Raw genomic sequence first — 15,622 nt, forward strand, 5'->3', positions numbered from 1 at the left:
TAATTCCAACCCTAATTCCAACCCTAACCCTAATTCCACCCTAACCCCAATTCCAACCCTAACCCTTTTTCTAACCCTAACCCTAATTATAACCCTAACCCTAATGGAAAAATAAAAATATTTTCTTTATTTTATTATTTGTGCCTACCTATGGGGGTGATAAAGGTGGCAGTAGTTTACTATTTTTTTATTTTGATCACTGTGAGAGTGAGACCTCTGCCGTTTGGAAGATTTGACGGACGCACTGTGCATTTTGGAAGATGGCGGCGCCCATGCAGGAGGGAGGAGGGACAGCGGAAGCGACACGGGGAGTCAGGAGGTACTGGGGGGAGAGACAGTAATCGGAAGGCGGGGGGAGCGGAGGGCAGGGGAGGGGAAGCAGATAATGACTGCGGCGGCATATTGCTGCTGTCAGTCGTGGCGGGGGGCAGATCGCCCCCGTTAGCCGGTGGGGGGGTCATATTGGTGTTTCCAGCCATTTCCGATGCTACTGCAGCACCGGCCATGGCTGGATTGTAATATTTCATCAAATTTCATTGATGAAATATTACTATCGCTCTGATTGACTGTTTCACTTTTAGCAGCCAATCAGAGTGGTCGCAGGCATGGGGGGAAGTACAAAGCCCCCTGTACCTGCGGGGCAGGTGAACTTTCATTGACCCCTGTCACCCGACCCGCAGGGAGGCTTTCAAGTCATGACACAGCATATGTGTCATTGGTCAGATTGGCACCGACTTTCATGACACATATGCTGTGTCACTGGTCGGGAAGGGGTTAAATAGTATGTATCACCTTCATGATTGGACAGAAATTATTGTACCACCGCCCATGTCCCGTTTTTACATGGCTCCAATAGCGCAACGGCAATAAGAGCCCAAAGGAGCTCAACACAGCGCATGCAGTCTGTTGCTTCGCGCAAAGGGGGAGTATGTTTTTACTGTGAAAAAAAGGAGATGAAAGTCAGCTTATCGGTCTGTAGTCCAATTCCCAAGCTAGCTAACGCCCAGCGCAGATCGTGGTGAGTTGCCACAAAGAACTTTAGCGTACAAGAAAAATATGATCTAGCTTAAGGCACAAACCGCTTGACACTCAGCTCCCGCAGAGCAGGAGCCAAGGTTCATTAGCATATCGCATCCGATGCTATACGTTTGTCTGACCCCGGCCTAACGTATATTCCCAGGATAATGCTTCTGTCACTTTCTTGTAGGATTCATGTTTTGACAGACTCTGCTTCCTGTCTCACTGATGTTCACCTGTGTTGTAACTATAGGCACTGATGAATTAGGCCCCAACAGCCCCTTATATAACTGAACGTCACACTAATTGCTAATTCTTTCCTTACCAAAACTCCTGCAGCAAGCAATAGTTTACATAGTACACTAATAAATCAATGTAACAGATGCCTGCATCGCATAACACAATACAATCACTATATTATCTTCAGGGGGTACAGATCATTCTTCTACTCCTACAACATCTTCAAATGAATGCGCTTGACATCACAGAATTTGAAAAGAGCGCAGAGTGAATTCTCAGTACAGAAAGCAAAATATTGGCGATATGGTGTCATAGTACTGACAAGAATCATATAAAAATGTATTTTAACATGTCATCTATCATACAGAAGTTGATGACGCAGTACAGGCATTATCCAATACTATAAGGTAGAGGTAGCACAGGAATAATGTGAACAGTGATGACATGTAGGAATAATGCACAATGTGATATTATGGAGCACCCTCAGCCAGGGCTAGCGGGGTACTCAGTACCGGGCCATTTCTTAAAGGGGCAGTGTCACAGCAGCGGTGACCCGGTCCATGGCCCTGGGGCTCCAATGGCAGGGGTGTATTTACAAGGGTATGAAATAAAGAGTTTATAGTGAAGAGTTCGTGATGCCACCTGTGGTATCTGATCAATAGTGACCAGCGCTGCAGTGCAGATCCTCTGGGACTGATGGTGTGTTGCAGCAATGTTGGAATAGCTCTCGACAGGCAGAGCTGTTGTCCCAGGGCAGATGAAAGATGTTAAGAGAGATGATGGTGATGTTACAGTTGGGGCCAAAAGTATTGCCACCCCTGCAATGTTGTCAGATAATACTCAGTTTCTTCCTGAAAATGATTGCAATCACAAATTCTTTGGTATTATTATCTTCATTTAATTTGTCGTAAATGAAAATACACAAAAGAGAATGAAGCAAAAAGCAAAACATCGATCATTACACAAAAAACTCCAAAAATGGTTCAGACAAAAGTATTGGCACCCTCAGCCTAATACTTGGTTGCACAACCTTTAGCCAAAGTAACTGCGACCAACCGCTTCCTGTAACCATCAATGAGTTTCTTACAATGCTCTGCTGGAATTTTAGACCATTCTTCTTTGGCAAACTGCTCCAGGTCCCTGATATTAGAAGGGTGCCTTCTCCAAACTGCCATTTTTAGATCTCTCCACAGGTGTTCTATGGGATTCAGGTCTGGACTCATTGCTGGCCACCTTAGAAGTCTCCAGTGCTTTCTCTCAAACCATTTTCTATTGCTTTTTGAAGTGTGTTTTGGGTCATTGTCTTGCTGGAAGACTCAAGACCTCTGAGGGAGACCCAGCTTTCTCACACTGGGCCCTACATTATGTTGAAAAATTTGTTGGTAGTCTTCAGACTTCATAATGCCATGCACACGGTCAAGCAGTCCAGTGCCAGAGGCAACAAAGCAACCCCAAAACATCAGGGAACCTCCGCCATGTTTGACTGTAGGGACCGTGTTTTTTTTCTTTGAATGCCTCTTTTTTTCTCCTGTAAACTCTATGTTGATGCCTTTGCCCAAAAAGCTCTACTTTTGTCTCATCTGACCAGAGAGCATTCTTCCAAAACGTTTTAGGCTTTTTCAGGTAAGTTTTGGCAAACTCCAGCCTGGCTTTTTTATGTCTCGGGGTAAGAAGTGGGGTCTTCCTGGGTCTCCTACCATACAGTCCCTTCTCATTCAGACGCCGACGGATAGTACGGGTTGACACTGTTGTACCCTTGGACTGCAGGGCAGCTTGAACTTGTTTGGATGTTAGTCAAGGTTCTTTATCTAACATCCGCACAATCTTGCGTTGAAATCTCTTGTCAATTTTTCTTTTCCGTCCTAATCTAGGGAGGTTAGCCACAGTGCCATGGGCTTTAAACTTCTTGATGACACTGCGCACGGTAGACACAGGAACATTCAGGTCTTTGGAGATGGACTTGTAGCCTTGAGATTGCTCATGCTTCCTCACAATTTGGTTTCTCAAGTCCTCAGACAGTTCTTTGGTCTTCTTTCTTTTCTCCATGCTCAATGTGGTACACACAAGGACATAGGACAGAGGTTGAGTCAACTTTAATCCATGTCAACTGGCTGCAAGTGTGATTTCGTTATTGCCAACACCTGTTAGATGCCACAGGTAAGTTACAGGTGCTGTTAATTACACAAATTAGAGAAGCATCACATGATTTTTCGAACAGTGCCAATACTTTTGTCCACCCTCTTTTTTATGTTTGGTGTGGAATTATATCCAATTTGGCTTTAGGACAATTCTTTTTGTGTTTTTTCATTTAAGACAAATTAAATGAAGATAATAATAACAAAGAATTTGTGTTTGCATTAATTTTCAGGAAGAAACTGAGTATTATCTGACAAAATTGCAGGGGTGTCAATAATTTTGGCCACAACTGTATATGTAGCAGTGCTGAGTGAGTGTTGAGGCAAGAATTCAAAGGACACAGTGGAGTGCAGTTCCAAAGCTTTACTCACAGTTTCAGGTGCGCACTGATGCCCGCTTGGTACTATATTCTTCAGGTGAGGGGCTCAGTCAACTCTCAGGCAGATGAAGTACACCTTTCCAGAACTCCCTTCAATATGTGCCTTTCCTGGCCATCTCCACAGTGCTGCTTTCCACTTGCCTTCCCTTCCAGCACCTCACAGTCAGTGTCCCAGGCCACCATTCTCTCTCCCTTGAGGAAACCACACTGCTTCGTGGCGATACGCGTGGGGTATGTTCCCCCTCCTCCTCTCATTACATCTGGCGGTCAATATGCTTTTTCTCATAAGTCTTTGAGCAGTGTTACTCACTGATTATACTGGTTTGTTACACTTTGGGCTTTTTCATTCTTTGTCTTTTAACATATATCGCGACCATGCTTTGTCTTTTTGAAAATCCTATGGGACACTTAAATCCTCATATGTATTTTGGTCATTCTTGTCAGGGCCATTTTTATGGCTTTATTTTCATGATGTTCTATTATTAGCATGTTATCATGTTTCATGGGACTGACTTTTTATGTTATCAGTTTACACATTTTGGATAAAGGCGGGTGTGTAATTTGATTGTTATTTGCACATCTTTCAAACCAGAAAGTGATCCATATATATTGCTTATACATTTTTGCCTAGCACTTTGGAGGAGGTGTAGTACTTACAGTACATGGACCTTTGGTGGTGTATTGGGCCTATTTTTGGCTTTTTTAATTGTTTTTAACATTTGTTTTTGAAGTGTGTCTTATGTGTGTCTGTATAAATAAAATTGACATAATTTTTCTATATATTGTTTTCATTGTGTGGTTGATCAAGACTTATATGCACACTCCTTTTCTTGTTCTTCAATTTTGAATGTTATTGTGTGTGGTCTTTGATCCCGTGTTTATTGAGTAGTGCCCTCAAGTTTCTGTTTACTACCAGGCCAGTTGCCATGGATCCTGTTGGACAACGTGACCCACTACGTTTCCTTGATCCTTTCTGGCTGCCTTTCCGGAGAAGATAACTGTCGTAGTTGGCTGTGGCCCCTAAAGTTGTCACAGCTATTGGCCTTCTAGCTGAGTCCTGATGTCCACTCCACTAGGCTAGGAGCCGAGACCCTTCTGCGACCTGGATTCTCCCCCACCTGACGTCCGTCAGCATGGAACGAGCCCCACAGGGAGCACTCTCCACCCATGCCTCTGGGAGAACCCCTTTTCCCTCCAGGGAATGTTCTTCCAAAGCCCACTCCGTCCAGCAGCTCCTCCTGACTAGGAGCTGCTGCAGACACGTCCGCTCACTTCCTTCCCCTAAGGGGAGCTGTCCTAACTTGCTACAATTCTTCCACTCTAAACCTAAGCTCCACCCACCTCCCAACACCCTTCATGAACCAAACAGGGGTCATATTGTGTGCCCTGCTGTTCTAAGTGTGTGTGGGATGCAGGTGTCTGAGTGTGGTCAGGTGTCTCCATCTTAACTGGACAGTGGGATACCACACCTCTGGCTGAGGTACAGTACCTCTGTGGCGACTGAACCCTCAGGGGCGCCACAATTACACTAGAGTAATACTGTAATCTACAAATTGATGTCACAATACAGATTTCGCAGTACAAGTCTAATCTATACAATGCTTTTATAGCACAGAAATAATGAAAACAGTAATGCATCAGTTTATTAGGAATATTACTGATTGTTGGTCAGGAATCAGAATGCCATCTAATAATAAGATTGTGAAAATATTAATAAATGTGTAATTTACATCAGCCATGGGGACGTGAGAAAATGTGTAATTCCAAGGCAATCATTCCAATCACATACTCTGATATGAATGTTGGAGCATTATTAAGCACATTTCTGTATCATGTCCAGTCAAGTCATTTGCCAAAGGCAAAACACAGAATTTCAACAGTCAGCTTGCTGTAATCTGTCCCCTAAAGCACTTGTGTGTCAAGAATATTGTATATCAATACCTGTGACAAGAAGCCTGTGGGAAGATAAAAGGGGATTATGGGTCAGAGACGAGACAATTGTGCTTGCAGATGTATATCGCCTAAGTTAGTACGGTAAATCTTTCATTACTTAGCTGTCTATAATTCAATAATCATATCTTAACGCTCATGTCAGAAAATACTAATAATGGGACTGTATGTATGTAACACTGAATGGAAAAATATTAATCATACCTCTATCTCTTATTTCTTTGACTTTCATCAAACAACAACTGTATTTTTAGATTGTTTTTAAATTAATCCTACCCAGTCGTTATGAAGTTTTGACGTCTTTTTTTTTTTCTTTTTCATTGTATGCAAAATGTTTTTGGCCCCCATTCATTTAGCAATTTTTGCCAATTTTCTGAAGTAAGAATGGTTGAAATGTTGGAAAAAGAATGTAGAGACTTTGGTGTTTTTAAAGGGAACCTGTCACCTGTTTTGGCTGCTATAAGATGTGGTTACCGGCTTTCAGGGCTTAGCTACAGCATTCTACAATGCTGTGGATAAGCCCCCGATCCGACCTGCAAGATAAGAGAAATAAGATTTATTATACTCACCCGGGGGGGGCGGTCTGGTGCGGTCTGGTCTGATGGGTGTCCGGGTCCGACGCCTCCTATATTCTTGCGATGCCGCCCTCCTGCTCCTTCATCGCTACCAAGCATCGCGCTACTGCGCAGGCGTACTTATCTGCCCTGTTGAGGGCAGACCAAAGTACTGCAGTGTGCAGGCGCTGGGCCTCTTTGACCGTTCCCAACGCCTGCACAGTGCAGTACTTTGCTCTGCCCTCAACAGGACAGATAAGTACGCCTGCGCAGGAGCGCGATGCCGGGGAGCGATGAAGAAGCAGGAGGGCGGCATCGCAAGAATATAGGAGGCGCCGGACGTGGACCTGCGACACCCATTGGACCGGACCTGCCCCCCCGGTGAGTATAATAAAACTTACTTTTCTCATCTATAGGTCGGATAGGGGGCTTATCTACAGCATTGTAGAATGCTGTAGGTAAGCCCTGAAAGCCAGTGGCCACATCTTATAGCAGCCAGGTGACAGGTTCACTTTAAGCCAGTCTTGGCAATTTTTTTTAAATCTTAGCTAAAAGATGATGTGGCCGAGCACAGTCGACAAAGCCATCATAATTTATAATTTATACCAAAAAGTAGTGTAAATTAAGACGAAAATGTACTCCAGGTATAAGGCAGCTGAAAGATGAGAAAAATTCATTCGAAGGCTCACACCTTAGTAATGAATTTGGTGCATTCTTCAGTGGATTTTCATGTTGATAAGTTGGGGCCTTTACTTTTTTATATTTGCAAAACATATATGCTCTTCTTTTACCATCAAAATGGATCTATTATTTATTCAGTTTGTGGGCATTATATTGGAAAAAAGATAGACAAATTGGAAAAAAAACCTCTCTTGTATATTGGGTGCTTTCACATGTGTCGTTTTGATGAAGTTTTCCATGTGGTTTTTGAAGCTGAGCAAGTAGTAGATAGTAATATGCGGGTGAGATTCTGCATTGGGCATGCAATTTTATAGACTACGTTCACACAAGCGTATAAAAAAATTGTAAAAATTTTATCTAAAAACCTCCAACGATTTTTTCCTCTCTTGTCATCTGTGTACAAACCATTTATGTAGAGCAGCAGCTATTAATAATTTACAAGACCATTTACAGCTTCCTATGTTACAGATTTTCAATATATCCGTACAAAACCAATGCTATACTACAACATCCGATTTGTTTTAATCCAACATTCAGAAAAATCTAGTGCATGCTGCAAATTTTTTAATGCACAAATTTGGCTAGTGAAAAAAAATCGCTCATCTGCACTGCCCCGTTAAATAACATTGGTCCTAGTGCTGTCTACATGCGGTCTGTATTTCACAGACTTCACTCTGTCTGAAAATATGATTGTGTAAACTTGACAAAATGGCTGTTTCAGGCAAGACATGCACATGCATCCATTTAACAATCAGTTTGAAAAACCACATAAGCTGCATTCCACCGTCCCTTTCAACGGCATCAAGGCCATGTCACTTCTGTCTCATCTGGTCTTACCTGAAGTTATTGGATGACATGTTTATGCCCCTCAGCTGGGAACTAAAAAATCAAAGGGAATACAGCACTTGACAATCTTCCCAGACTCTTCTGTGTTAGTTTTTAGATTAGCTTAACTTTGGAAGACCACCTAAACCTATGAGTAAAAAGACACCACTGTCATCCATGGCAATTCTCACAATATTTGACCAGTTATGCAAAAGTGCAATTCTTAACAAAATTAAAAAGTGTTACGTACTTGAATGCCACCCTTCCACATATGCCCTCAATAACCATAAAGCCAATAATAATAATAAATTTTATTTCTATAGCGCCGACATATTCCGCAGCACTTTACGTTTCAGAGGGGACTTGTACAGACATTAGACATTAATTACAGCATAACAGTAATCACATAGATCATAACAGATACCAAGAGGAATGAGGGCCCTGCTCACAAGCTTACAGTCTATGAGGAAAAAGGGAGACACGAAAGGTAGGTGGTAACAGTTGCCCTGATTGTATGGACCAGCCATAATGTTAAGTGTGTAACAGTACAGACACAGAGGGCTAATGGATGCATAAAGCATGTGGGAACATGATGCGGCGAACCTGGTTATGGTAAAAACTTTTGGCTGTGCCACACAGGGATAGATTAGCTTAATGTATTGAGGCGGTAGGCCAGTCTGAATAAATGAGTTTTCAGGGCACGCTTAAAATTGTGGGGATTGGGGACTAATCGTATTGACCTGGGAAGTGCATTCAAAAGAATTGGTGCAGCACGTGTATAGTCTTGGAGACGGGAGTGGGAGGTTATGATTATTATGGATGCTAACCTCAGCAGAATGGAGGGCGCGGGTAGGATGGTATACTGAAACAAGGGAGGAGATGTAGGGTGGTGGTGAGCCATGAAGAGCTTTGTGGGTGAGGGTAATAAGTTTGTACTGGATTCTGGAGTGGATGGGTAGCCAGTGTAATGACTGGCACAAGGTAGAGGCATCGGTGTAACGATTGGCGAGGAATATGATCCTGGCAGCAGATTTCAAGACAGATTGGAGGGGGGAGTTTGGTAAGAGGGAGACCGACTAGAAGAGAGTTACAATAGTCGAGACGAGAATGAATAAGAGAAACAGTAAGAGTTTTTGCGGAGTCAAAAGTAAGAAAAGGTCGAATTCTAGAAATGTTTTGGAGGTGCAGATAACAAGAGCGAGCCAGTGATCGGATGTGGGGGACAAAGGAAAGCTCGGAGTCAAGTATGACCCCAAGACAGCGGGCATGTTGCTGGGGAGTAATAGTGGAACCACACACGGAAATGGCAATGTCGGGTATAGGTACATTAGTAGCGGGAGGTAACACAAGGAGTTCAGTCTTTGACAGGTTCAGTTTCAGATATAGTGAGGACATGATGTTAGACACAGCGTTTAGACAATCACTGGTGTTTTCTAGAAAGGCAGGCGTGATGTCAGAAGAAGAAGCATATAATTGGGTGTCATCAGCATAGAGATGGTACTGGAAACCAAATCTACTGATTGTTTGACCAATAAGGGCAGTGTACAAAGAGAAGAGGAGGGGGCCTAGGACTGATCCTTGAGGAACCCCAACAGCAAGGGGAAGATGAGAGGAGGAGGAGCCAGCAAAAGATACAGTAAAGGAGCGGTCAGAGAGATAGGAGGAGAACCAGGAGAGAACGGTGTCCTTGAGGCCAATGGAATGGTGGTCAATGATGACCACAGCAACTTGACGGCTGAGCAGTACTGGGTGGAGTCTCCGGCATTGTTGCTCAGAAAATAATACAGCAACCAAAAACTGCACTTGACATCCATTGTTTCATCCCTGGGTCAGACACAGTTTATTAGACTAAAGTATGAGATCTCTGGAATTACAGCATACTGATAATTAAAAGTTTTTAGAAACTTTACAATATAGGTCAACAACTGAATTTAGGTTAACCTTGGATGAAAAATCAAAGCATTAAAAGATGAACAAGAAAGTCCTTCATTTATGTCTGATGTGCATTTACCTTCACTTTCAATATCAGATTAAAGCACCGCTCCAGTTTTTTTTTATTTCAACACTGGAGTGCTTCCACTAATTTAAGCTCCCTACCTTTAGTACTATACTTACCAGCTGCCATCTTCTGCTCTTCCCAGCGCCACTCAAACACCATCTTGTAACCGCAACTTCTAACTGACCGGAAAGTTAGAGGTAACTGACACAAGTTCTCAATGTAAGTCTATGAGGCCTTGTTTTGGCCTCATTCTGGCTCCCATAAACTTGCACTGAGTTATGACTTCCAGCTCGCCCAGCAAACGATGAAAGAATCCAGGCAGGAGGCACTTGCAGAAGATCGGCATTCTGAAAAGAAGAATGCTGTGGCTGGTAGGTATAATAGTAGGGGCACGGAATTTAGTTTAGAGACATCACTTAAGCAGTATAATTTTAAAAAAAACGCTATTGTGGTGTTTTAAATAAGCTATTAATACGGAGGAAGCAAAAATATATAAAAAAAAATTCTGGAAAAAAGTGTATTATATATCTATGACAAAAAAGGGGTTAAATATGAGGAGCATGTGTTAATGATCAATAGCAAGAAGAAATTCTCTGCAGGTGAGATGCTGATCGAACTGTTTTACTTTACTTCTCTCCATTGATCTGTGCATATACGTATATTTGTTTCTTGCAGCATAAAAGGAGAAGTAAAAGCTATATGCGATTCATTTTGTCTTTCATTGAAAAAGCATGAAGGCATAAGTTAAGTAGGATAAAGTCATAGCATGTGGACACTGCATGAGACATCGCAAGCTTCCTTTTACTTTAAGGGGTTTCCAGACACTTTAAAAAAGCGCCCAGAATTCTGTAAACTAATGAATAAATCATCACTCAAAAGCATATTACCCCCAGCTACCACTCCTATATGGCTCAGGTCCAATACTGTACCCCACACCCCCGGGCTCTGCTCTTCCTGCTTGCTGCAGCCAGTGGGTGTCTGCAAAAGCCACATGCCCATCTACACAATGCACATAACAGAAAATATAGGGAATGGGGGGAAACCAGGCAGCTAGAGAATGGGAGTGGTCGGGAATTGGTAAGATGAGTATTACTTATTTTATTATTTTACAGCATTCTGTGTGATTTTAAAATCAAGTTTGGTGACTGGACAACCGCTGCTAGTTTCTCCTTCTATAGTCTTATAACATGATGTCTTAATATATGTGACGTTACTACACAGAGACTAGCAGCAGGTAAAGCTCCATAATGGACGTCCTCTCACGTAGAACCTTAGCAATGAGCCAGAATGGCCACTCAAGCAGGCCAGTATAGAAGACTACTTTTCCATGCTGTGACCATAAATGTCCAGACGTGGCTTATAGCAGAATGCCAGTGGTTAGAGAAGCCAGGACTGTGGCAGGCCAACTTCTCTTTGAGTAGGGGTTTTCTTCATGAGATAACCTTGTCAGCTGATTATTGCTGCCAAAATCAATGACAGCATGAATCAGAGCCTGGCTACATGTTTCAGAGAAATTCTAATTTGACTATCCGGCTGGGAAGTATAGCAAAAAATTGGACTAGTCCAGCACCGCACCTCACCCTTTTCCCAGCATCGGTCCAGGTAATTAATAGGTCTCTCACATAGCAGAGCGAAAAATCTTTCAATTACTTGGAGAGGTGCTGGAAGAAGCTGGCGCATGCATGGGGAAAGGGTAAAGAGTGCCGGCACATGGCGCACTACATTACAGAAGTGCGCCTGCACAGAAGCACGATGGGGGACATTGTGTAGATGATGTAGGATCCACATGAAGCAAGAAAGAGGACGACGATCGCGAGAAGAGAGGAAGCGCTGTATCAAGACTAGAGACGCCCATCGGACTGGACCACGCTGTAGATGAGTATAATAAAGACTATTTTTTGTGCTATGCAGAGCGCATTGGGGACTTATATACAACATTCTAGAATGCTGTATATAAGGGTGCACAGGTGCTCGCAGTACTTTATATGGGAAAAATTTGGTGACAGGTTCCCTTTATATATGGAAAGTAATAATTCTAAAATGTTGTTATATGTTTACGTAGATTCCTTTTTTAACACAACACTTTGCTTATAAATCAAGGAACATTGTTAAACGGGCATTTTTCCCCCCAGTACACTAAGGTGGTAGTTAGGTGTATATTGAATATCTAACTAGAACTTGTCATCTCATACTAGAGCCATTGTGTGAATCATCGGTTACATCCTGGCAGAAGTGACTGCTACAAGAACAATAAACTTCAGTATGTGAGAACTTTGCAGTTAGATAAGATGTAGGATGTGTGGAAATGTGTGTGTCACACTAATGATGGGCTTGAAACTCCTTATCACACACTGTAGTGTCAGACCAAAGAGCAAAGGTCCAGCGGTTTTATCTAACCGGGAAATCCGTGATGGGAAGTCGTGTCTTTCATTTCAGAAAATCTTAACTTATACGTTTTCTCAGGGTTTTAAGGTTTTTACTGTCATTTTTGTCAATTTGCCATCATGTCTACTGCCTTGGAATTGGTTGGATTTTGCTTGGGCTTGGTTGGAAGTTTGGTAACTGGAATCACTTTGTCAACCGAAAGGTGGAAAACGTCCACTGTAAGCGGCAGCGTGATCACTTCATCCATCATATATGAGAACTTGTGGAAGAGCTGTGCGACGGCCAGTACTGGAGTCACCAACTGCAAGACGTTCGACTCACTGCTGAATCTGCCTTGTAAGTTCACTATTACATGCCCTAATTATTGGTAATGTAACACAGGCGTGCATTCTTCACATAGAATTCACTTAGGATAGATTTCACGTGCAGCTCTCGCACCTATTATAGTCTATGGAACTATTCACATGTCCGTGTATTTTTGCAGACCGAGGGGTCCATTTAAAATCACAGAGACATGTCCGATTTTGTCACAGATCAAACTTGACATTGCAAGTCTATGGTCAGTGATAAAATGGGGAGCATCAAATGCCATCCGTGTGCTGTCTGTTTTTAACAGACTGATCAGAGAAGTTTAAGAAAGCTCCAGCATTTTTTAACTTAGAAAAATGAATGAAAATCTGATGTTACAAAACTGACACAATGACCAAACTCTGATGGAAATCTCCGATTTAAAAAAAACATAAGGAATCTCAGATCATTTTTTGCTTACGATCACTGACGACAGAATGGGCCCAAATTTGTTCAATTCCATCTTAAAATTATTTATTTGGCAAAAATTGTAATTTTGTCTTTTAGCCACAGACATAGAATCATAGAAATAAATCATAGAAATAAGCATCTCTGTGTAAATACAATATTTGTCTCATAGATCCTTAGGGAGAGACCAATTTACAGCTGCCATTTTATAGTCTCTACTGAATTGCCACATGTGTGCCAGAAACAATGTAAGAACATTTATATCAAGCGAGTTGAAATAGGATTAGCTGTATTTCTGTGATGCCTGAGACATGCCTGAAGTCCAAAGGCACCGAGGCTTTATTTATAACAACTCCGAGAACCCTCTTAAGAAACTGTAATGCATTTCTACCTCCCCATGCACCCATTGCAGTTACAGTGTGTGTCCTGGGTCTGTTAGAGGCACAAGGAGTCCCTCTGGCTCCAAAAAGTTGAATATCTTTTAAAAAGTCATTCATTTTAAAAAAAAAATTGACAATTAGAGACCTGACTCTAGATAGGGACTGGAGACTTGCCAAAAACCAGGGCTGTGGAGTCGGAGTCGGAGCTCATTTTGTTGGAGTCGGAGTTGGTATAAAATGGACCGACTCCTAAAATATATAATAAATTGGGTACAGTAACTCAATGCAGGATGTGCGGAATATTTTTTCATAGGAATTTGGGAAAGTTATGAAATGTCCTATAAATTGCTGCTATATTCCTGATCTAAGGCTACATTCACACACAGCATTTTTCCTGCGTTTTTTTGAGGATACGTTTTTCAGCTGCAAAAGCCAATCAGCTTTTTAAAAAACCGCATCACCTGAAAGGTTTTTGAGCTCATAGATAATGTTTTCAATAGCAAAAGCAGATTAGAAATCTGCTCTATCTATATATCCATTTATCCATATCTGTCTATCCATATCGTATCTGTACCAAAAAGAATGAAAACCAGGTAGTACACAGACTAACACTCCTTTTTTTTAGCACCAGTCAGGTACACCTCATAGCTGCCCAAAAGGACGCCCAGGACAGGCATTGCTCGTCTTCAGTAACTCATCAACATCAATTGATAGTTGGAATAAATAGACTGCATTCATCACCACCACATCTTCTTAAGGTGCAGGCTTTATTTCCAAGTGTAGGGGTGTGCAGTATGAGGTTCTGCAGCAGCTGAGGTGTGCAGTATGAGGTTCTGTGGAAAATGAGGTTCTGCCCCCCCACGTTTGATCCTGGCTACGCCCATGGTGTGAATGTAGCCTGAGGATCTAGGCTTTGTCTTAGCTGAGATAAGTCATAGTGTTATATTTTTTATATATATATATATATATATATATATATATATATATATATACACACACAGTACAGACCAAAAGTTTGGACACACCTCATTCAAAAAGTTTTCTTTATTTTCATTACTATGAAAATTGTAGATTCACTCTGAGGTCATCAAAACTATGAATTAACACATGTGGAATGATATAATTAACAAAAAAGTCTGAAACAACTGAAAATACTGTATGTCTTATATTCTAAGTTCTTCAAAGTAGCCACGTTTTGCTTGATTACTGCTTTGCACACTCTTGGCATTCTCTTGATGAGCTTCAAGAGGTAGTCACTGGAAATGGTTTTCACTTATTACAGTTTTTTGTGTTCTAAAGTTGTATTCCAATAAATATATATTCGGTTCTAAATATCTTGATTATTGGATCATAAAAATGATTAAATGTCTGATGTTCAAATTGCACTACAAGAAATTTTTCACTTAAATATAAGCAATATGTGTGGGAGTCGGAGTCGTGGAGTCGGAGTCGGTGTTAGGAAATTGAGGAGTCGGAGTCGCAGGTTTGGCTTACCGACAGCCCTGCCAAAAACATGCGGCATTTGTTAAAAGTCTCATTTCATGTCTGTCTAAAACATTAGGATAAGTAAAGATGTCAAGGAAAGAAATGCCTAATAAAGAGACCCGAGTAGTCTTGATAGCTTGCCATTAAAAAGTATCAACTACTGAGGACTCTCATTTTTTTATATTTTTCTGAGGAATAAAAAAAGACTTAGAAAAGAGAACTTAAAAAATGTCACAAAAAGTATAGAGAATAAGGCGCATATGGAAAAGCCACTTAAAAAAAGAGCAAATTACTCCAGAAAAATAAAGAAACAGCAATTATAAATTTGGTCCATTGCTTCTAGAATTAGGCTGGTTTCACACTTGCGTTTTTTTGCGCTGTTTTTTCGCGCAAAAAAATGCATGCTTTTTTTTTCCTATTCTTAACATGGGTTCGCATACACATGCGCTTGTACGCGCATGCATTTTTTGTAGTGTGCGCTCGGGCGCACAAAATGCACTCTGTTGCATTTTTTGAGCGTCTGACTTGCCCCCCCAAAACGCATGCGCACGCAATGCGGGTTTTTTTCACGCAACCACCCATTATAGTCTATGGGTGCGCTGACGTGCACATGGTAATGCGCACGTCAGAGCAAAAAAAGCATGCTTTTTTTAAAAAAAATGCGCACAAACCCACAAAAAAAGCACAAAAACGCCTGATGCGTTTTTTTATGTGCGTTTGCACTGCGCACGGTGCGCAGCGCAAAAAAACGCAAGTGTGAAAGTAGCCTCACCTCAACAATATGGCATCTAGTAGGATTTGCAACATTTCCTTTTGGAAAAAATAGTTTAAAGAC

At 41.7% G+C, this 15,622-nt stretch overlaps 1 protein-coding gene across 2 annotated transcripts in view; it reads left to right on the forward strand.

Annotated features, from left to right (window-relative positions):
- LOC141095317 (claudin-10-like) overlaps positions 1-15,622 on the forward strand; it is a 120,662-nt gene that overhangs the window by 62,956 nt on the left and 42,084 nt on the right. Inside the window, exon 1 of one of the 2 annotated variants that reach the window (XM_073581283.1) lies at positions 12,160-12,502. The exons of the other annotated variant lie outside the window; for it this stretch is intronic. Coding sequence (XP_073437384.1) covers positions 12,286-12,502 — 217 coding nt within the window. The 5' untranslated portion in view covers positions 12,160-12,285. Of the gene's footprint in view, positions 1-12,159; positions 12,503-15,622 lie in introns of those variants that run through there. 2 annotated transcript variants of the gene reach the window in all.

The sequence above is a fragment of the Dendrobates tinctorius genome, unplaced genomic scaffold (genome assembly GCF_039654945.1).
Source record: "Dendrobates tinctorius isolate UK_male_01 unplaced genomic scaffold, ASM3965494v1 ptg000069l, whole genome shotgun sequence".
Classification (NCBI taxonomy): domain Eukaryota; kingdom Metazoa; phylum Chordata; class Amphibia; order Anura; family Dendrobatidae; genus Dendrobates; species Dendrobates tinctorius.